At 51.0% G+C, this 19,881-nt stretch overlaps 2 protein-coding genes across 2 annotated transcripts; one reads left to right on the top strand and one right to left on the bottom strand.

Annotated features, from left to right (window-relative positions):
• Positions 1-3,991: 3,991 nt before the first annotated feature.
• FOXL2NB (FOXL2 neighbor) lies at positions 3,992-15,526 on the bottom strand. Its single transcript, XM_012663450.1, is given in 7 exon segments — positions 3,992-4,096; positions 11,899-12,158; positions 12,736-12,839; positions 13,057-13,090; positions 14,999-15,111; positions 15,189-15,277; positions 15,455-15,526. Coding segments are annotated over 7 exon segments (777 nt in total).
• FOXL2 (forkhead box L2) lies at positions 15,336-17,631 on the top strand. Its single transcript, XM_012663936.1, has one exon. It carries the CDS (start codon positions 15,734-15,736, stop codon positions 16,862-16,864), a length of 1,131 nt encoding a protein of 376 aa, XP_012519390.1. The 5' UTR covers positions 15,336-15,733; the 3' UTR covers positions 16,865-17,631.
• The last annotated feature ends 2,250 nt before the right edge of the window (positions 17,632-19,881 follow it).

The raw sequence follows: 19,881 nt of genomic DNA, 5'->3' as shown, positions 1-19,881 counted from the left end.
ATTTCTTTCTATTTTTAGTAGAGAAGGGGTCTCGCTCTTTCCATTTACTTCTTTATTTCAGGACTGTTTCACCATTTCTGGCCTAACAAGAATATTGCTTCATAATTTAAGTACAATTCTGTACTTATTTTATCTATTTATTTTCTACCATCTTTTGCCGGTAAGGGAGGGAATTACAGTACGAGTTCAGCCCACCATTTTGAAACTCCACTCAATAACTTTTATTGAACTGGAAAAAACTATTCACACCCCTCTGGTTGTGCTTCAAGAAGAACAATCCTCATTGCCTGCCAGACTCCAGAGTAGTCAGAATCCTACATGGTGGCCCAGGGCTCCAAGTTTAAGTGTTCTAGCAACCAAAACAAAGCCATTCAGCGTCATTTCTGCTGTATCACATCGGTCAAGGTAGTTATAAGCTCACTCAGATTCAAGGGAAGGGGACCCCACCTCTCAATGGGAGAAGTGTCACAGAATTTGGAGGTCATAGTTTAAAATCATCACCTGCATTTGGAGCACAGCTGAAATTTGGTGCGACTAAATATAGGAGGTAAATAACAAGTAATCACAACTGTGAGATCTATAATTTATTGAGCAAATGTATGTTCCAGGCACTTTACTTCCATATTTGTTTATCCTTACATAAAACCTGTGAGAGATAGGTAGGCATGACACTCCCCATCCTACAGAGGAGGAATCTGCACTCATACTGTTGGTATGAATACCCAAGGCAGGTCCCACAGCTAACGCGTGCCCAAATTCAAATCCAAGGCATGCTTTCACCATTTCACCACATTGCAAGGCCATGCTTTCACCCACTCTGCGATACTAATTTTTAAAGTCACTGAGCATTGATAACTTACTCTAGTCCTCACTCACTGAAGCTGCCTGTGAGGAATTCAAGCTTGGAGCCAGCCATCAGGAGAGGGAGGTGGCATCCCAGAGCAGGGCTTCCTGTGTAAACAGGAGGCGCATGGGAAGCGGCACTGTGGTGCTGGGACAATGGGGCGTGAGCAGGCAGGGCCTCCTGTCTCCGGTGGGCGCTCAGTGCTGCAGGCGGCCAGGCAGGAACAGCTGGGGCCCTGACTCCCTGACGCCTGGCCCTGGAGAGGAACTGCCCCTCTCATGGCTTTCCCAGGAGGAAGTTCCCCACTGATTCTCGGGAAGCCCTTCCCATCACAGGCCTTGGCTGTGCCTGGGCCTCCTCTTTCTTCTTCAGGACCATGTTGTCTTTGCGGCTAATCTGGGATACAGGCCTTCTCTGAAGTCCCCGTGGCCTGGAGGTTTGGAGGGTGTGGGCAAGCAGGCCAGGCCCAGATGCTAATCCAGGAAGCAGCCACCGATGAATGTGTACTAAAAAAAAAGCATACGCCAGTTAAAGAAAACAACAACATCAACTTGAGGTATGTAGGTATGTAAAGCAAGAAGATCTGACTCCACATCCCAGCTCCAGCTCTAACTAGCTATGTGACCTTGGGCAAGACACTTAACCTCTCTGAGCCACAATCTCCTCATTTGTAAATTGAGGAAAATAATATCTATCTGAAAAGAGTTGTTTGGCCTGGCACGATGACTCACGCCTGTAATAGCAGCACTTTGGGAGGCCGACGCAGGAGGATTGCTTGAGCTCAGGAGTTTCAGATCAGCCTGAGTAAGATCAAGACTTTGTCTCTACTAAAAATAGAAAAAAATTAGCCACGCATGGTGGTACTCGTCTGTAGTCCCAGCTACCCAGGAGGCTGAGGCAGGAGGATCACTTGAGCCCAGGAGGAGTTCAAGGTTGCAATGAGCTATGATCACGCCACTGCACTTTAGCCAGGGTGACAAAGTGAAACTCTGTCTCAAAAAAAAAAGAAAAAGGAAAGAAAAAATGAAAAGAGTTGTTTGAAGATTGAATGAGATAATGTATATAAAGTAACTGACACCTAGTAAGAGTTGCATAAATTTTAACAATGAATATTTAAAGCACTTAAGAAGACCCCCACCTTTGCCTGGCAACTAGTCTACTGCAGCACCTGAATTTTCACCATCGGGGAGACTTTGTCACCACTAAGATACTGCACCAATCACCACATGCAGGGACAAAGCGCCCCCAGCCTGGGAAGGTAGAGAATGTGGGTCTTAGTGAGGATCCTGACCACTATCTTCCCAAGGCTTCCATGACACCACACACTTTGGTCTCCTCCACTTCTTTGGCTACTGCTGCTCAGTGATTCTACAGGGTCCCCCAATTCTACTCATCTCTTTTCTTTAATGTTTTCCTCTTCTCTCTCTCCACACCCTTCTGAATGACTTCATCTTGTCCTATCTATAGGCTAATGACTCCCAAACCTCTCTCCTGAGTCCAGACTCACATGTCCAACTGCCCTCCAGATATCTCCACCTGGATGTCCCTCAGGCACCTCAAAAGCAATGTGTTTCAGCCAGAGATCATCATCTCACCCAAAAGAACCTGTGCCTACAGCCTTTCCTGTATCAGGAATGGCCACATCCTATGCCCAGCTGACCAAGTCAGAAACCTGGGAGTTGTTCTGACTCCTTCCTCACTCTCACACCTAACCAGTCATCAAGTCTCATAGATCCCACCTCCTAAATGTCTCTCAGGGTGTACCCCATCTGTGCATCAGCCTGCTCCTTCCTTAGCGCAGGCCCATCTTCTCACCTGGAGTCCCTGCTTCATGTTGAGCCCTCTCCATCCATCCTCCACACTGTAGCCAGATTCATCTGTCTAACACACAAACCCCCTCTTTCACTCCCATTTGACACCCCCAACGGCATCAGGGTAAAGTCCAAGCCCCCCAAGGAGGCACCTTAGGGCTTAGTGATACAGACCTTGTCAACCTGTGCAGCCTCATCATCCACTGTCCACCCCCCAACACTCACTGAGCACTGCCAAACCCAGCCACAGGTGCTCTCCCTGAGAGCACCACTCCTTCCCTCAGCTCTGGGCCTCTGCACACATGCTTCCTCTTTCTGGAATGCCTTCTCCACACCTTCCTTGGCTCTTACTCATCCCTCAGGACTCAGCCCCAGCATCACCTCCTCCAGGAGGACTTCCCCCATCACAGTCTTTATCAAAGTAGATTGCTTTCGTCTGTTTACCTATCCAACTCCCCACTAAACTGTACTTCCCGAGGGGCAAGAACAAGGCCTTCCTCTTCTCCAGATCCCAAGGCCTAGCACAGGGCCAGTACAGAGGAGGTGCCCCAGATATGTTCACCTGAATGCATGAATACCAAATTCTACCGACCACGGGTGGTAGCTAAAGGCAGTCTTTGGGAGACAATCTCAAGTAAACTCACATATGTGGTAGAAGCTTCCCCCTTCCAAAAGGCTGGTATAGTTTAAAGTTTGCAAACATCTGTCCCAAAGCCCCAGGAGCGAAGAAAATCTGGTGAGATCTTAACAGAAATCCCCTCCCAGATATGCAAAATGGAGAAATATCAGTAAGCATTAGGTAACCACAGACTGCCACATGCAACAGGCATTCTATGTGGAGTTTTCCTAAGACTCAACATGGAGAGAAAAGGGGGGGCGGTGCACACATGCACACATAAGCACACGTTTATCTGTGTGCACAATTGTGCGTGCATGTGTGGGCACACAAGTCTGCAGTGTGTATGTGCAACCGTGAGCAGGGGTATGCCCAATGCATGATCGTGTTACTCCACTCATATACTCTTCAGATTAAGAAAAGACCATGTTTGTAGCACAAATAACGTCCCAGAAACCTTTGTCCAGGCCCAGGACCCGTGGGCACCCATTTCTCATAGAGAATTAAAGCCAGGGCAGTCCTGCCTGTCCTTAGTGAATGTGCCAGCCATCCCCACACCAGGCATTCACTCCATCGGGACTTCACCTCGTCCCCAAAGTTGTCCCTGCCTAAAGACCGCCTTAGCTATGCCTTCTTTTGGCCGTAGAAGCCCCTGTTACTCGGCTCTGGAAGCGGCCACAGTAAAGCTGCAGTCAGTCCTGCCATCGCAGGGCAGATAGCTCATTCCTGTCCCGGAACAGGCGTCCGCAGCAGGGCCTGGCAGAGCGGTGGCAGTGACAGCTTGCGGGTCTTGCTGCGCGGGAAAGCCAGCAGCTTTTCTTGATGCTTGGGGGCATCAAGAAGACAGGAGGAAGGCGAGGCGACCGGCGTGCGGAGCCCAGGCCCGGCAGCCGCCCTGGGTGCGCGCCTGCGCGGCGATGCCGGGCCGGAAGCCCCCGCGTGCGGGGCTCGGACTCCCCGCGGGCGTCCTGCACCGCCGCCCCGGGAAAGATAACACTCGCCTGTCCCGGGCCCTGGCCCCGACCGCCGCCCGGCCGCCGCTTCCGCCGGGCGTCCGTGGGAAGTTGCCCGGTACAGGAGCGAGGAAGCCCCCTACGCTGGGGCGACCTCCACTTCCGGCCCGGAGGGGCGCGTCACGCTCTGTCACTGTCCTACACCCTGAGCGTGTGTCAGGCCGGGCACACGGGAAAACTGTGCCTTCCTTACTCCACCCAAGAACCTGGTGGGACTGCCCGCAGCCTTTGCCTTAGCCTCCCAAGGCCCTCTCCCATCCTGAATTCCCCAGTCCTCTTCACGCTGATGCATCACTACCCACGAACACACACATGTGGACCCCTGCCATTTGCCCCGGATTCCCTATCGCCCCCAGTTTCCACCTCTCACAGAACTATCATTAAACCCAGACTGATTCATACTAAAGTGTCAATGACTAATAACAAGTGCATGCCTAAATCCCTTACCAGACTAAATCTTCACCTAAAAGAAGGAAGCTCTAAATATGAAATCCGGAGCATTCATTCAACAAACATTTTCCACTAGACATGTTATACACCAGCACTAAGAATACAAAAATGAATAAGAACACAGTCCCTGCCCACAGGGAGTTTACAGTCTAGTGGAGGGAAATAAATAAATTACAGCCAGGGCAATAACTGCTGGGATAAAAGGAAGTACAGATGAGGTGCCATAGGAATCTGCTGATGTACAGGATTGCGCCAGGGAAGACCTCCAAGAAGAGGTGACCTTTGAGTGGACTTGAGGGATGAACAGCAAGCAGCTGAGAAGGTGCTGATAGGCGAGTCACCTTTGCCATGCCCAGCAGGGCAGCCTGAAGGCCCACATGGCCAAGGATGCACCCCTAGTTCCAGGTGAAAGGAGGCGTGTACAGGGATAGAGCATCCAGAACCTGGATATGCGGAGATGGCCAAATGGCCTGTTGAGGGTCGTGGCCAGGTCCAGCTCACCTTCAGAGCCATGCTTCTGGCATACAGTAAACACTTATGGAAATCTGTTAAATTACACCCAATGCTTGATGATCTATTGTGGGTCATGTGCATGCTTTCTTCCAAGTCAGACTGAAGAAAACTCTTCAAGGACAGAAAGTACTGTAGGTATTTTCTTATATTTGCCAGAGCACTTAGCACATACCTGGGCATCTTTCAGGTATGCAGCTGAAAGTATCCCTTGATTAAAGCAATGACATGCTGCTCAGCACCTGCACTGGCATTGGTGGGCAGCTCAGCCCTACTGTGGCCTCTCCTGGGGGACTGGCCCTTCCCAATGAGGCCTTCCCAGATTACCCAGCGTGAAATCCCTCCTCTCCCCCTCTTCCCTCTTTTGCCACCTGTGTCTTGGGCTAGGAGAGCTGTGTACAGGCTGCATACCTGTCACCCGGAGCTCGCTGTGGGTGAAAATCATGTATTGCTCCTTTCTGCATCCCTACACCCAGAGCAGCCACTGCACAGAAAAGGGGTTCAACAAATGTATGTAAAAAAACAAATGATGTGATGGGGAGTTCGTGCATTTGTCATTCATTCTTTCTTTTCTTCCTTTCTGCTTTTGGATGAAAGACATTGCCTAATATCTTTCAGAACTCATAAAATTAGCCATTTCCTAAGTGACCCCTGGAGTCCCATTGTCATTGTCATTAAATGTAAGTAGAGTCCATCATTCATCCTGCCAATCCTTCATGGGCCCTACCACAGGGCAACCAAATGGTTGATAAGGAAAACTTTCTCTTCATAGAATAGTCAATTCATGAAGATGGAATGATAGAATTAAAATATCACTATTTTGCAAACCCTAATGAATAATGGCTCTAGGCATCGATCATAACTGGCTGTTAAAATTCAAAAGAGAAACAACCCAAGCACCACCGTCTCCTGATGGAACTATACAACACTATCGGTGAAGTGTTCTTGCCAAAATTACAAACTTGTACCTAACCAAGCTTCTAGATCTACCAATGTACAGGAAATACAGAGGACATAGCATCACATTAAAGGATGCCACGGGGTTGCAATCAGTAAAACCCTAGTTGTGAGAAACTCTATAGGACAAGTGGCCCACTTTCTTTAACAGACACATTGCAAGAAGGAAAAAAAGTGAGGAGAGGCATCTATAGATTAAAAGAGAGTTAAGAGACATATTAGCCAAATGTAATGTATAGATCTTATTTGGATACAGACTCAAACAAACCAACTGTAAAATCTTTTTAAGACAGTTGAGAAAATTTGAACATTAACTGGGTATTCCATATACTAAAAAATCACTCTCGATTTCTAGGTACGATGCTGGTATGGTAGCTATGTTTTTTTTTAAGTGTCTATATTTTAAGGATATAAACTGAAATCTTTACAAATGAAGTAATAGACATGATGTCTGTGATTGGCTTCAAAATAATCTAGTGGAGGAGGGGTGAAGAAATGGGTGGGGCTATAGAGGAAAACAGATGGAGGTTCATTGTACTCTCCTATTTTATAGGTTTGAAATGTGCCACAATAACAGGTTTTAAAAAAAGGGATTAAAGACACAATGTAATAATATTAATAATAAAATATTAATATTAACAGTTATATTAATTTTATATTACCAATAGTTACTGGGATTTTTTTAGTGCTTCCTTTATGGCATACTCTATACTAAATCTTTTCACATAGTTATCTCATTTGTCTTCTCAAGAACTCTGCAACCCAGAAACTATTAATATCATCACCATTTTGTAAATAAGGGAACTGAGGCACTGAAAGTCTGGATAATGGGTGAGCCCAAAGTCATGCAGCTAATAAATCACAAAGCCAGGATTTAAGTCCCGACCTTCTGGGAACCCAGCCCACATTTTCTCCCACTCTGCCATCCCACTTACCAGTATTGACATCCTGAGGTGTAGGCATCGTTCTTTGTTTTAACGCTGAGCCTCTGCTCAGCAATAACTGATGAAGTTGAAAATGCCTGTGACCTTCGGTCGGTCCAGTAGTCCCACTTCTTGATAAACTGTGGCATATAAGCACTAGCAGACATGCATTAGAACTTCCATAGCAGGACTACTGGTAATAGTAAAGAACAGGAAATAACCCGGCGTCTCTCAACAGGAACATGGATAAATAAACCGCAGTGTGTTCATACAATGGTACGATGTGACACAGGGAAAATGAATGGAGGTTGTCTTTGCGTATTAACCAGGAACTTTTTTACAAACATAAGGTTGAATGAAAAACCAAGCACGTGTCTTTCTTCAACAGCAGGATACCATTTACATGAAGTTATGAAACAAAACTATACCAAGTATTGTCTAGGAATGGATACACTTGTATAATAGTATAAGTACAAAAACAGATACGGGAATATTAAGCACCAAATTTACCATGGTGACCACCTCAGGAGAGAAAGGGACAGAGAGGGGTAAAGGAAGGGAACAGAGAGGTCCTCAACTATATCTGTAAGATTTCTTTCCTGAAAAGAAAGACCTCCTGGATACAGTGAAGTGCACCTATAGCCCCAGCTACTCGGGAGGTTGAGGCAGGAGGGTCACATGAACCCAGGAGTTCAAGGTCAGCCCGGGAAACATAGTAAGACCCCTGTCTCTTTAAAAAAAAGAAAAAGAAAGAAAGAGAGACCTGTGTTAGTGAGGCTGTGAGGAACAGGAGTGCCATAAACTGTTGGCAGCAGCATATCTTGTTTCAATCTATAAGGCAGGTAATTGGGCATAAGCTATCAAAGTTATAAGCATATGTACCCTTTGACCCAACTCTTACACTTCTAGAAATTTTTTTATAAATACATGCACATAACTACAAAATTAGGTATAGACAAAATTATACAGTACAGTATTGCTTATAAAAGCAGAGGATCAGAAACAACCTAAATATTATGCTCTAAAAAGAGAATGCATTGATATGAAAAAGAAATTTTTTTTTGGCTGGTCAAGTGAAGCAGCAGGAGTGGAGAAGGAACAAAGGAACCTGTAACTGGTTGTGATCAATTAGTTGTAAACACCCCTGCACTTGGACCAGCCAATATGAAAATATTTTTAAGGTGCAGAACACTGTGCATTAGCTGCTGCCATGGGCAAAAAGTGAGGGAGTGCAGGAGAATGTACGTGTTTACACTTGTATGTGCATCAACTCTGGAAGGATATACATGAAACCAGGATCACTGGCTGCCCGTGGGAAGGCTGACTTGTGGACAGAAGTAGGAGGGAGACTTCACGGCAAGCCTTCTATATTTTTAAATTTTGGTCTATGTGAACACATTGCCTATTCAAAAAATGATGAAATTTTAAAACTCTGAAGCAAGGCAAGGTTCCAAAATTTTCAAGGCTGATATCAGTAAAAATTGGAACAGAGGTCCATGTTAGCCATTCCACCGTAGTGCCTCCCGCCCTGTCAACAATGGTGTGCACAGATGGCAGTACCAGACATCAAGACCTCTCTTCTATCTGCACTAACTACCTCTGTGGCCTCTGCGTATTTCTGGACCTGAGTTCCCATCACCTACACAAGGGGGGTCCCTTCCTGTGCAGACACGCTGCCAGTCCCTGTTCCTCAGAAGTGCTGCCTCCAAGCAAAAGGCCAGGGCCAAGAAGGTACCTGTAACAGGGCACATCAGGATCCTGGACTGTCCCTACCCAAGGCCCCAAAATCCTGACTACCACTTCCCCAAAAAAAACCTGCTTGTACCACCACAGCAGCCTGTCAGCAATTACAAACCCAGAGCCCAGTAAAGTCTCAATTAGTCTACAAAGGGGCCTGAGGAGGAGCCAGCTGCACAGAGTGTAAAGCCCACATATGGTGTCTACCCACAGGGTGGCACACTCCTCTGCGTCAAGCCCAGGGGCTTGGAGACTTGGTAACACGTGGTCCTAAGGAGAAGGATGCTGGCTCTCCTACCCAACAGTGACCATTTCCCACAGGGCCCAGTCAAGCACTCTGTCCAGAAATGCAGTTCCCCAACTTCCTGCTCTCTCCTTGCTCATACCACGCACATCCTCCCCCACTTACCACTTTCCAGGGCAAGGTACATCTCTAGGCTACTACCTTCTTTTAAGGCAAGTTGAACATCCCTGGACAAACCCTGCAGAGGGATGCCCCAGGCTGATGTCCTTCAAGCCAATCGTGGGCTTGGCTCAGCATGCTGGGAGAAGAACCAAATTCTCATCTCTTCCCAGGGAAAGAATGCCTCTGAATTCTCCTCCACAGCATCCAGAAACAGATGGATCCCTGGTCCAATCTTCTGCAAATTCCCTGAGAGGGACACCACCAGGTTGCTGAGCCAGGACTTGGTAAGCCCTGAAGTTTTCACTAAATTGGCTCCCATTCCCTTCTTTGCAGTGAGTATGCATCACTGGGAGAGAAACTGTGTACATGTGTGTGTGCAGAGATCTCAAGCCTGGCTATGAGAAGGCACATGGAAAGGACCAGAGGCTAACAGGAAATGGATCTCTTAACCAGCAGCCAGATTTGGTCGGATGAAAGGAAGGACTTCCTGCCCTTGCAGGGACAAAGAGAGGTACACACACAGAGGTGAAACTTGGGGCTCCAAAGGCAAGCTGCCACTTATTAGCTAGGGGCTTTTGGCACGTTACTCAACTTCTCTGAGACTTGGTTTCCTCCTCTGTAAAATGAGAATAGTACCAGCCCCTCAACTTTCTCATAAAAATAAAATGAGATGATGCATGGCAAGTTCCTGGTACAAAATAAGTACTTAATAAAGGATAGCTATTTTTTACTTTAAAATAATAATAATAGCTGCAGGTGTATAGTGGTCTTTAAAGAACGTTGTCTATAAGGAAAAGGCCCTGTTATAGCATGTCTATGTATCTGTATATCACTGTAGTTGGTTCTACCACTTTGGAAACTGGAAATATCTACTAAAACTAAGTATATGCCTGCTCCTCATATTCACTCAAGACTTGGGAAATGCCTTTCACAAAAAGACATGTACAACAATGTGGACAGGATCTTCATTTATGATATCCCCAAACTGGAAATGAATGTCCATCAATAGGTGGGTAGATAAGCAAATTGTGGAATATTACACAGCAATAAAAAATGAATGTCTGACACATGCAACAAAACCAGAGAATGTTAAAAACATGTTATGCATAATAGTCACCAAAGAGTACATGCAAGATGTTCCATTTATATGAAACTCAAAGCAGGCAAAGTTAACTTATGGTGATAAAAATCAGAATATGGGTTACCTTTCGGGACAGGTATTGACTGGAAAAAGACAACAGGGAACCTTCTGAGGTAACAGAAAGATTCCATATCTTGATCCAGGTAGTGGTTACATAGTGCATTATACGTAAAAAACACATCAAGCTGTATAGTCTAGATGTGGAGAAAGGCAACTTTAAACAACACCTCATTCTCCCAAACAAGTCTGGGGCCCAGTGGCAAGGCACTCACTGTCCGGGGCTGAACAAAATGGATTCGGGCCATTAAAGTCACTGAGGATATCAGAGGAAGCTGGTCAGCAGCTCCTGCCACCCTGGAATTCTCTCTCTGGGTGCACCCCAGAGGTTTTTGGAGGCAGGAGGCCCTCACTTGGCCCAGGAACCAGGCCTCTCTGTCTTTTCTCCCTGAGTTAGCTTCAATCATGAGACAGGCCTACAACTGCCCTGCAGTTTGCCTGATAGAGGGTAGGACGCACACTCCTCAGGACAAAGAGGTGCTGGTGGACTTACAACCCAACATTACATCGGTGAGGTAAGGAGAAGCCCAGAGCACTGGCCTGCTACTTCTCAGCCCTCCCAGGAGAGAGAGGGAGGAGTTCCATAAGACATTTACCAACTGGAAACAGCTCTCATCTGTGAGTTCTTCCCCAGACTGGGAAGTGGCTTCTTCTTTCCCTTTCTCAACCTTTCTTTCTTTCTGTCTCTCCACTCCCCTACTCTCTCCCCAGCACATATTTGGGTAAATGACTCTGCTAATCCCAACCAGGCAGACTAATACCCACTGGCTGCGGGCCTGGCGTTGTGTGGGTGTGTGCACAAGAGCTGTGCAAGCCCCTGGGGCTGCAGCCTGTCAGTCTGAGCTGCGAGCTCAGCATTGCTGCAAAACAGAGACGAATCCTGTGTGAGTGGCCTGTGTGTGTTAAAGTGCATCTGGGACATGTTCTGTGCCTGAGCTTCTCAAAGGAACTCCGGGCAGTAACCCCTTCATGGGAACACCCAGGTAGTGGTCCAGTCACCCTAACCACAAGCCAAAAACATCAGAGAATAAACCGGCTTCCGTCAGACTTGAAGACATGGAGCCAAGAGGTCCTTCTGGGTCATGAGAGGGCAGGTGTGCAGTGTGTGAAGAGGCTTAGAGTCCCAGCATCAGTCTGACATGTTTCCATCAATGTGCAGGATCTGAACTAGTATGTACAGGAGGTGAGTGTGAGAGAGTAGTGGGGAAAAGGAGAACTAGAAGGGATTCGGAGTTGACTGAGAGAGACAGAGAAAGAAAGAATTGGATGGAGGAACGTGACCTGAACAAAGGGACGTGGAGTCCTTGAGGTGTAGGTGTGGGGGTGGGACAGGAGGGAGTGCTGACAGTTGTTGAGGTGTGCAGTTGTGCGGGGATGTACTAATAAGCACATTGAAGCTTCTCTTTTCCCGCCATGCGCCGCAGTGGCCGTACCCATAAAGGGAGGGTTGCAGCAGGCTCGGTTCCTCTTTCCCCGCTCAGGAGTGAGACGCCGTGGGTGTTTCAGGGCCCCGCTAGGAAAGGGGACCGCGGGACCTGCTTCAGGCAGCCTGCAGCCGCCCTGACCAAGCTAAGCGGTGCTAGGGAAGCGATGCCTGCCTTGGAGCCGCTACCCCGATTCCCTGGCAGGACCGGGCCGCCGGGAGCCCGAGGCGAGGGCAGCTTCCGCCGCTGTTGCAGGATTCCCGGCCCTGGGGAGAAAAGCGTCTCGCTCCAGCAGAGTCGAGTAAATGGCTCGCGCCGGCTGTCGGGACCCCGAGGCGCGGGGCCAGTCTGCCGGGAGGTGCAGGAGCAGCGCTGCGCTCAGTCGGCGAGAGGCGCGGGTGGCTAGTCAGCTGCAGCTGCGGGACCCTGGAAAACCTGAGCAGAAGTGACGGAGAGCCCCATCCGGCTCGGGATCCCGGCCCTTGGAGGTGGGCGCCGCCCGGAGGTCACTGCGTTGCAGCAATGCCGCGGGGGAAAGGGGACGATCCTGGAGTCCGCAAAGCCTCGACAAAATATACTCTGTCGGACAGGATCCCGATCTTGCCAGGAAGCGGGTCCCTACCCAGCCTGCCGAAGAAAGTTGAAAAGTAAACCAAGGCACGCCCCACGGCTTCCTGGAGCGCCCGCCTCACCCACCTCGGGCTGGGTGCGACAAGGAGTGGACTCTACCCTCTCCCTCCGCTCCTTTACCTCCAGTCTGGAGCCCCTTGGTTCTCCCCAAGGCCTGGAGCGGACCTGGAGATAATCACTGCACCACACTCCCCGGCCCCGCATTTCATTGCCTGTTTTGCCTGTTTTTCGAATGCTAGACAGCCGTGTGAAGGCACATCATGGGGAGAGACTGATTCCAGCCCGCACACCAGGCATCTCCTTTATCTGAGCTGCGGGTTCTGTTTCTCGAAAGGACAGTCAGAAATCAATATCTGGCAAGATCAGGACTCCTTTCCACTCAGAAAATCCTTTCAAGGAACTCCTTCCTTTACTCCCACCCCCTACCTACACACACACACACACACACACACACACACACACATGCTCCTTAAAGGCTGAAAAGGGAGCTGAGTGTGGAATTCAGGGAAGTGATGACACACACAACAATGCTGTTACACCTGGCTGCTGCCGGGCTGAGCAGCGGAAATGCCTGTGAAGGGGAGAGAGAGTGAGAAAGAGAGGAAGGGAGGCACAGAGCCAGCCTGGGTGGTCAGGCAAAAAAAGGAGAGAAAAGGAGAGAGCAGCCCCTACCAGGATGGGACCAGACCCAGCTGTTTTTCCCCCTGCCTAGACACTCGGGGAGGGTGCGCTCTGGGGCCAATCCGCAGCAGCCCCAAACCTGACTCACCACTCCCACCCATAGCCTGGGCACCGATGGGAGTAAGGAAGAAAAAAAAACACCTGCACTGCCGCTCAGGAAGCAGCCACAGAGACTTTGAAGCAGTGCTGTTTGCCCCATGTACATTGGGAGCAGTGGGAGACAGCCCAAAAAAACAACCAACCTACTTTGGGATATTTTCTTTTTGCTTTTTTTTTTTTCTTTTCCTCCCAATAACTATGCCTTAGAAGGGATATTTTCAATAAGGAGTGGAGGTCGGTATTTACTGAGTTGAGTTCAGGAGAGCCTTGAGACCAGGCCAGGGCTGCCCTGCTGATCTCCCTGGAGTCATCTTCAAGATGCTGAATTCTAAAGAGCCCCATCACCCTGTCTCTCTTCCTTTCATCTCTGCAAATCAGAGTCCAGGGTGAGAAGCAGACAGCACTTGTAGGTGGCCTGTGAATGCTGGAGCCACAGGCTACTGAAGGCTCTTCAGGCTTCAGGAGAACTCTCAGAGACTACATAGCCTGGGAGGAAGAGGTAGTGACAGGCACTGGGCCAACCACGCCACACATGCCAATCACTAACACACACCTGCATGATACCATTCAGTCCACCTTCCTCCACAAAGGATCCTGGCCCCTCCTCCTCAGCATCAAGGAGTTTGGGGCTTAAGGATTCAAAACACTGGCCAACTCTCTCACACTTTATGATTGTAGACTTTTTGTTAGGGCTAAGTTAAAGGGCACTGTTAAAAGACACACCTGACTTATTTTTGCCAGCACTGATTTTTCCCTGAGACAATCTCTGTACGTATAATCTAACTGGGTCCCAATCACACTTCTGCTGAAGGGAGGTGAGAACTCACCCCTGAGCCGTTGGAGAAAAGACTAGAACAAATGTGTCATCATGAGAGAGATCTGAATGAGTGCCTCCCTCAGCCTGTTATTTTTCTTCCCAGGCTGTGATATAATATATATACTGGGAAGAAAGGAGAAAGAGAAGAATCGTGAAAGAAAGAAAAGAAAGGAAAAATGAGAATAAAAGAGAAGAGAGTAGGTACTATATCCACTAACCACACTCTGATATTTGATACAAATATATCATTATGTATCTGTAAGTATGAATATGCTTTACCTCGTAAATACAAATATCACACCTTGCACATGTGCATACCTGTGTTTTTGACCAGCACACGTGCACCTGGACAGCTGGCATCTCACCCGCCTCAGAGACAGACCCTCCCCATGATTTCCGGATGTGACACCTGTGCACACACATATACAGTCCCCCAAAGCCCCAGGCAACATCCTCGCCTGTGTTCACACAAGAGCAGAGGGGCCTCTACTTGGTGTTGTTCAAGCACACACGAAACCCTCACTCCAGCCTGTAGAATCACAACGTGGATTCTGAGGAGTGGCCTGGTTCCTAGATCCACCCGCAACGTACAGAAAGGAAGAAGCGATTCAGGCGGCGCCCCTGGACCTCTCTTCCCAGTGATCCTCTCCTCGGCTCCACTCTGGCCCAGTCACACTGAGAGCGCGAGGGACAGGCCAGGCCGAGGTTTCTTCGTTCAGTGACACGCGTTTCTGGGCTGATTTTCCCAAAGCTACAGAGCAGCTCTCCCCACCCCACCCCGGTCCGGCCCCCTTGCCGTCTCGCCCCTCCCCCAGCGCGGAGCTAGAAGTTTAGCCCCAAGACAGCAGGAAAGGGCAGAGCAAAGGAGTCGTTTTCTTTCACCTGAAAGCTGCGAGGAGGCTTGGAGCGCCTCTCCTCGCTGGAGCCCGAGCTCCCTGCTCGCGGGCCGGGTACGGGCGGCCCCCCCGGAGCCCTCGGTATCTCCCGGCTCAGTCCTCAGAGCAAGCACCGGAAGATTTCAGGGGCTCGTGAGAGCGTGAGCCCGGCTGTCGACCGGGTCCCCGAGGCTCACCGAGTGGGGGCAGGCCGGTCCAGGCTGTGCGAGGCGTTTACAAAAAGTGACTTGGAGATGAACTCGCCCGTGCGCGGCTGGCCGCCCCGCTATAGGGGCGAAGGCGCCTGACGCAAGCGGAACTCGGCGGAGCCCATACGAATCAGAACAGAGCGAGGCTCCGGGCACACTAGGGACTCCAGGAGGCAGCTCCGCCAGAGACGCGGGTCGTGCTTAGGGAAACCGGGGGGTGGGGGGAGGGGAAGAGCGCAAAAAACAAAACCCACCGAGGCGGGGACTGGCTTGGGCGGGGAGGGGCGGCGGCGCCGGAGCCCCTCTCTGTTGGGCGGACTCCCCATGGCCAGAGGCTGAGCTCCACTCCCGCCGGCCGCTCCCTAGGGGAAGGGAAAGAAGAGGGAAAGAAGAGAGAAGAGCAGCGAGAGGCCTCCGCAGTCTCCAGAAGTTTGAGACTCGGCCGCGAGCGGACTTCTGCACCCAACTCTTCACCGCGCCAGTGCCTAGAGAGGAGAGGAGGGGCGGCCCTGCAGCGGCACGCCGGCTTTGTCATGATGGCCAGCTACCCCGAGCCGGAGGACGCCGCGGGGGCCCTGCTGGCCCCGGAGACCGGCCGCACAGTCAAGGAGCCGGAGGCGCCACCGCCGAGCCCCGGCAAGGGCGGCGGGGGAGGCGGTGGGACAGTCCCGGAGAAGCCCGACCCCGCGCAGAAGCCCCCGTACTCGTACGTGGCGCTCATCGCCATGGCAATCCGCGAGAGCGCCGAGAAGAGGCTCACGCTGTCCGGCATCTACCAGTACATCATCGCCAAGTTCCCGTTCTACGAGAAGAACAAGAAGGGGTGGCAAAATAGCATCCGCCACAACCTCAGCCTCAACGAGTGCTTCATCAAGGTGCCGCGCGAGGGCGGCGGCGAGCGCAAGGGCAACTACTGGACGCTGGACCCGGCCTGCGAGGACATGTTCGAGAAGGGCAACTACCGGCGTCGCCGCCGCATGAAGCGGCCCTTCCGGCCGCCGCCCGCGCACTTCCAGCCCGGCAAGGGGCTCTTCGGGGCCGGAGGCGCAGCGGGCGGCTGTGGCGTGGCGGGCGCAGGGGCCGACGGCTACGGCTACCTGGCACCCCCCAAGTACCTGCAGTCAGGCTTCCTCAACAACTCATGGCCGCTACCGCAGCCGCCTTCACCCATGCCCTACGCCTCCTGCCAGATGGCTGCGGCCGCGGCAGCTGCGGCCGCGGCGGCGGCGGCCGCGGGTCCAGGCAGCCCTGGCGCGGCTGCTGTGGTCAAGGGGCTGGCGGGCCCGGCCGCCTCGTACGGGCCGTACTCACGCGTGCAGAGCATGGCGCTGCCCCCCGGCGTAGTGAACTCTTACAACGGCCTAGGAGGCCCGCCGGCCGCGCCCCCGCCTCCTCCGCACCCGCATCCGCATCCGCACGCGCACCATCTGCACGCAGCCGCCGCACCCCCACCGGCCCCGCCGCACCACGGGGCTACCGCACCGCCCCCAGGCCAGCTCAGCCCCGCCAGTCCAGCCACCGCCGCGCCCCCGGCGCCCGCGCCCACCAGTGCGCCCGGCCTGCAGTTCGCCTGTGCCCGGCAGCCCGAGCTCGCCATGATGCATTGCTCTTACTGGGACCACGACAGCAAGACCAGCGCGCTGCATTCGCGCCTCGATCTCTGAGAGCCCACCGCGTGCCGGCGCGGACAGATGCAAGGATGCAGGAACGCGCGATGCCCGCCCTGGTTGCAGCCACCGCCGTCAGCCGGACCTCGTGCCCGCTGGGGCCGCCTCTTGAGCCAGCGCCCATGGCCCCTCTGCGCTTCCTTGCTCCCCTAGCTCCTTTCGCTCCTCTTTGTCCCCTCCGCTTCTCCTCTTGTGCTCGCCTCCCTGACCTGTATGCCCTTGCGCTCCCCCGGCCTGAAGCCGCCTCTCCGCGCTCTTTCTACAGGCTCCGTCTCTTCTCGGAGCCCCAGCGTCTGGGCTGGACACTCTATGCCAAAATTCCGCGCGGAGAGAAGGCGCCCCGGGCCGATGTGCAGCCGGGCATCGGCGGCGCAGACCCCTAGGCCTTCTCCCACAGGTCGGTGCGCTCACGTTCAGCTTTCCCCGCCCGACTGCCGCGCAATCCTTGGCTAAAAGCGCCGGGCTGGACCAGCAACGGGACCCGCGCCGCCGGAGAAAGGGAAGGACGAACATGTCTGTTTGCTCTGCGAATCCTCTTGGAGCTGTTCAGAAGCGGCTTGCCGTGGGGACCCCCAGGACAGGGCGGGGGTTGGGACCAAGCGGGGAGCCGGGGCAGCCTGGCTCTGCGGCCTGCGCTCGGGTGTACACCACCACATCCGCGCACGGAGGAAGGCTGCGTTTCCTCCGCTCTTCATCCCGGGGCTTCGGGCACCTCCAGGCCCGGCGGCTGGCTAATGTTTTGCTTAAAAGATCGGTGGGGCTTTTTTAGATAACCAAAAAAAATTTTTAAGAAAAATAATTCACCGGGGAAACCGGGGAAGTATGTGGCCTTGGAATTTGCTAAAGCCAAAGGTGAAAATCAAAAGCTTTAGTGTTCCTCGTCTTCGCTTCTGGGAGATTTGCAGTAGAGTTCCTGTCGGGCCTACAAAAAGCTGTGTTCTGAGATGTAGGAGAATATACCCGGTAAAAGGTGGTTTCATCTACGAAGTGGGGGAGTTTCCCTCTCTCCCGGTTTGAAAATATAATTAGAAACAAATTTTCCCGGATCTTCCGATGCAAGCCCGCGATGCCGGGAGATCACTGCCTGCCAGACACACGCTGCAGGAATGGTTAGTCCCTCCCTGGTTTTTGTTTTTCAAACATCTTGCTTCTCCCACCTTCCGAAAGAGAAATGTGAAACCCGGCAGCGGCCGGCCAACGCGGGCTTGTAGCCGGGAGCCGGCTGGCCAAAAAACCCTAGACCTGGTTGTCCTGTAGTTTGTCGTTTGGGGGACCAAATTTGCTAGAGAGAACTAGAGCACTTTTGTTGTTTTGGTTTTTTTTTTTTTTTTTGGTTTGTTTGTTTTTTATTTGTTTGTTTTGGTTTTTTGGGTTGGTTTTTTTTTTTTTTTTGCCTTGTCAATTTTCGAATAAATTTTTTGTTCTATCTTTTAGCACGGACTTGTATTATTTCCGTTGCGCGTCAGTTCAGCAGCTAGTTTAAAAGAGGGAGATTTTCAGCAAAATTTTATCTTTTTTCAGAGTGAGCCAAACAAAGGTTTAGGGCAACGGGGATGTTGGGGCGTTGTGGCTGCCGCTGCCGCTTTGTTTTCCCAGGGATCGTTTGTTTTCTGTGTCATCACTGCTGTGTTGCGGCTGTTTAACTTCAGCAGAGAGACTTTATCTGCCGTGGTTCATTCACAAGGTGCGACTTTCACAAGGTAGGACTTGTTCTATTTTTGCATCCGTGCAAGTTTGTATTTTACCTCTTACACAATTGTATTAGGTGTATGGGCTGTGTTTTCATTATTATTCTCATACTTTTAAATTTTTCAAGTCAAATATAACAGCCTAAAGGGTTTATTCCAAATAGATAAAATCCTGGTTGTGGAAATATGCCGTAAGCTGCAAACCTATGTACAAATGCAACAAGTGACTGATTGCTTTATTATTTTTAATAATCAGAATTCACCTACCTTAAGATATGGATAAGTGATTTGGAGGTTCCACAGAGGATTGAACATACTGCATGGCTGCAGAAATTGAATCTTTTTTCTTTCTTTTCCTTCAATGAGATCTTCAAATAACGAATTAAGATTCATCCTTCTGCTCATGTACACGGGTGTTTGACACAGTTACTGTCTTGTTCCCCCAGGCAGATTAGGGGTGATCAGCCTTCTGTCTTCTGGTGGGATGACAGGTATCAGCCTGCTCTCACAGGCTGCTGCGCAGCTGGGGCTAGACCTCATGCCCAGCCACTGTCTCTCACGGCCCCCTCCATCTCCTACCCTGGACAGCAATGGCACAGATCTCGGCATGTGGTTGTGCGTGGCAGGGAGCACTGAAGGCTTCCCCTGACCTATGGTCAGACCATGGAAACCTCAGGATGATAGCCCTGTTATTTGTAGTTGAGTCCAAGGAGAAGTGGCTTCTGCTCAGGATGCCCCCTGCTCCCTGAGTCATTTCCCACCCCCAGACTGTGGACAGAGAGCAGATGGAAGACACGGCCATGGGGATTCTCAGTGGCATCACCCTCAGAATGAGACTGGAGCTGGCCAGGAACGAGCATGAGCAGGCTGGAGAGGGAGGCTCAGCTGGGGCTGGAAGCCCAAGAGGCTGGTGAGGCCTGGTGTCTGGGTGCTTCTGGTGCCCCACTGCTACACTGTGTCTGGCTGGCTAAGGCGAGTTGCAGAAAAGAAAGAGTGCTGCTGTGTGCTTGTCTGTTTGTGCTTTCTGTGGTGTGAACATGTATCCCATGAGCAGTTGTGTAGTCTGTACCTGCTGCAAATGTGTGTGCACAGTGTCAGTTGTGTATTGGTGACAGGATAGGAAGTATCTATCTGTCATTCACCTCGCAGGGGTGGGGAACCTGTGGCCTGAGGGCCACATGTGGCCTTCTGGATCCTTGAGTGCGGACTTTTGACTGAATCCAAATTTTACAGAACAAATACTTTTAATAAAGGGATTTGTTCTGTGAAGTTTGGATTCTGTCGAGGGGCCATAGTTGGGGATCTTGAGAGCCACAAGTAGCCATA

Source organism: Propithecus coquereli, unplaced genomic scaffold (genome assembly GCF_000956105.1).
Source record: "Propithecus coquereli isolate 6110/MARCELLA unplaced genomic scaffold, Pcoq_1.0 Scaffold12, whole genome shotgun sequence".
In the NCBI taxonomy this organism is placed as follows: domain Eukaryota; kingdom Metazoa; phylum Chordata; class Mammalia; order Primates; family Indriidae; genus Propithecus; species Propithecus coquereli.
The sequence above is the reverse complement of the archived record's forward strand: the minus strand, read 5'-3'. Positions and strand labels throughout refer to the sequence as shown.

Excerpts from the sequence above, each read along its gene's own strand:
- FOXL2 (XM_012663936.1), top strand. The coding sequence starts at position 15,734 with ATGATGGCCAGCTACCCCGAGCCGGAGGACGCCGCGGGGGCCCTGCTG.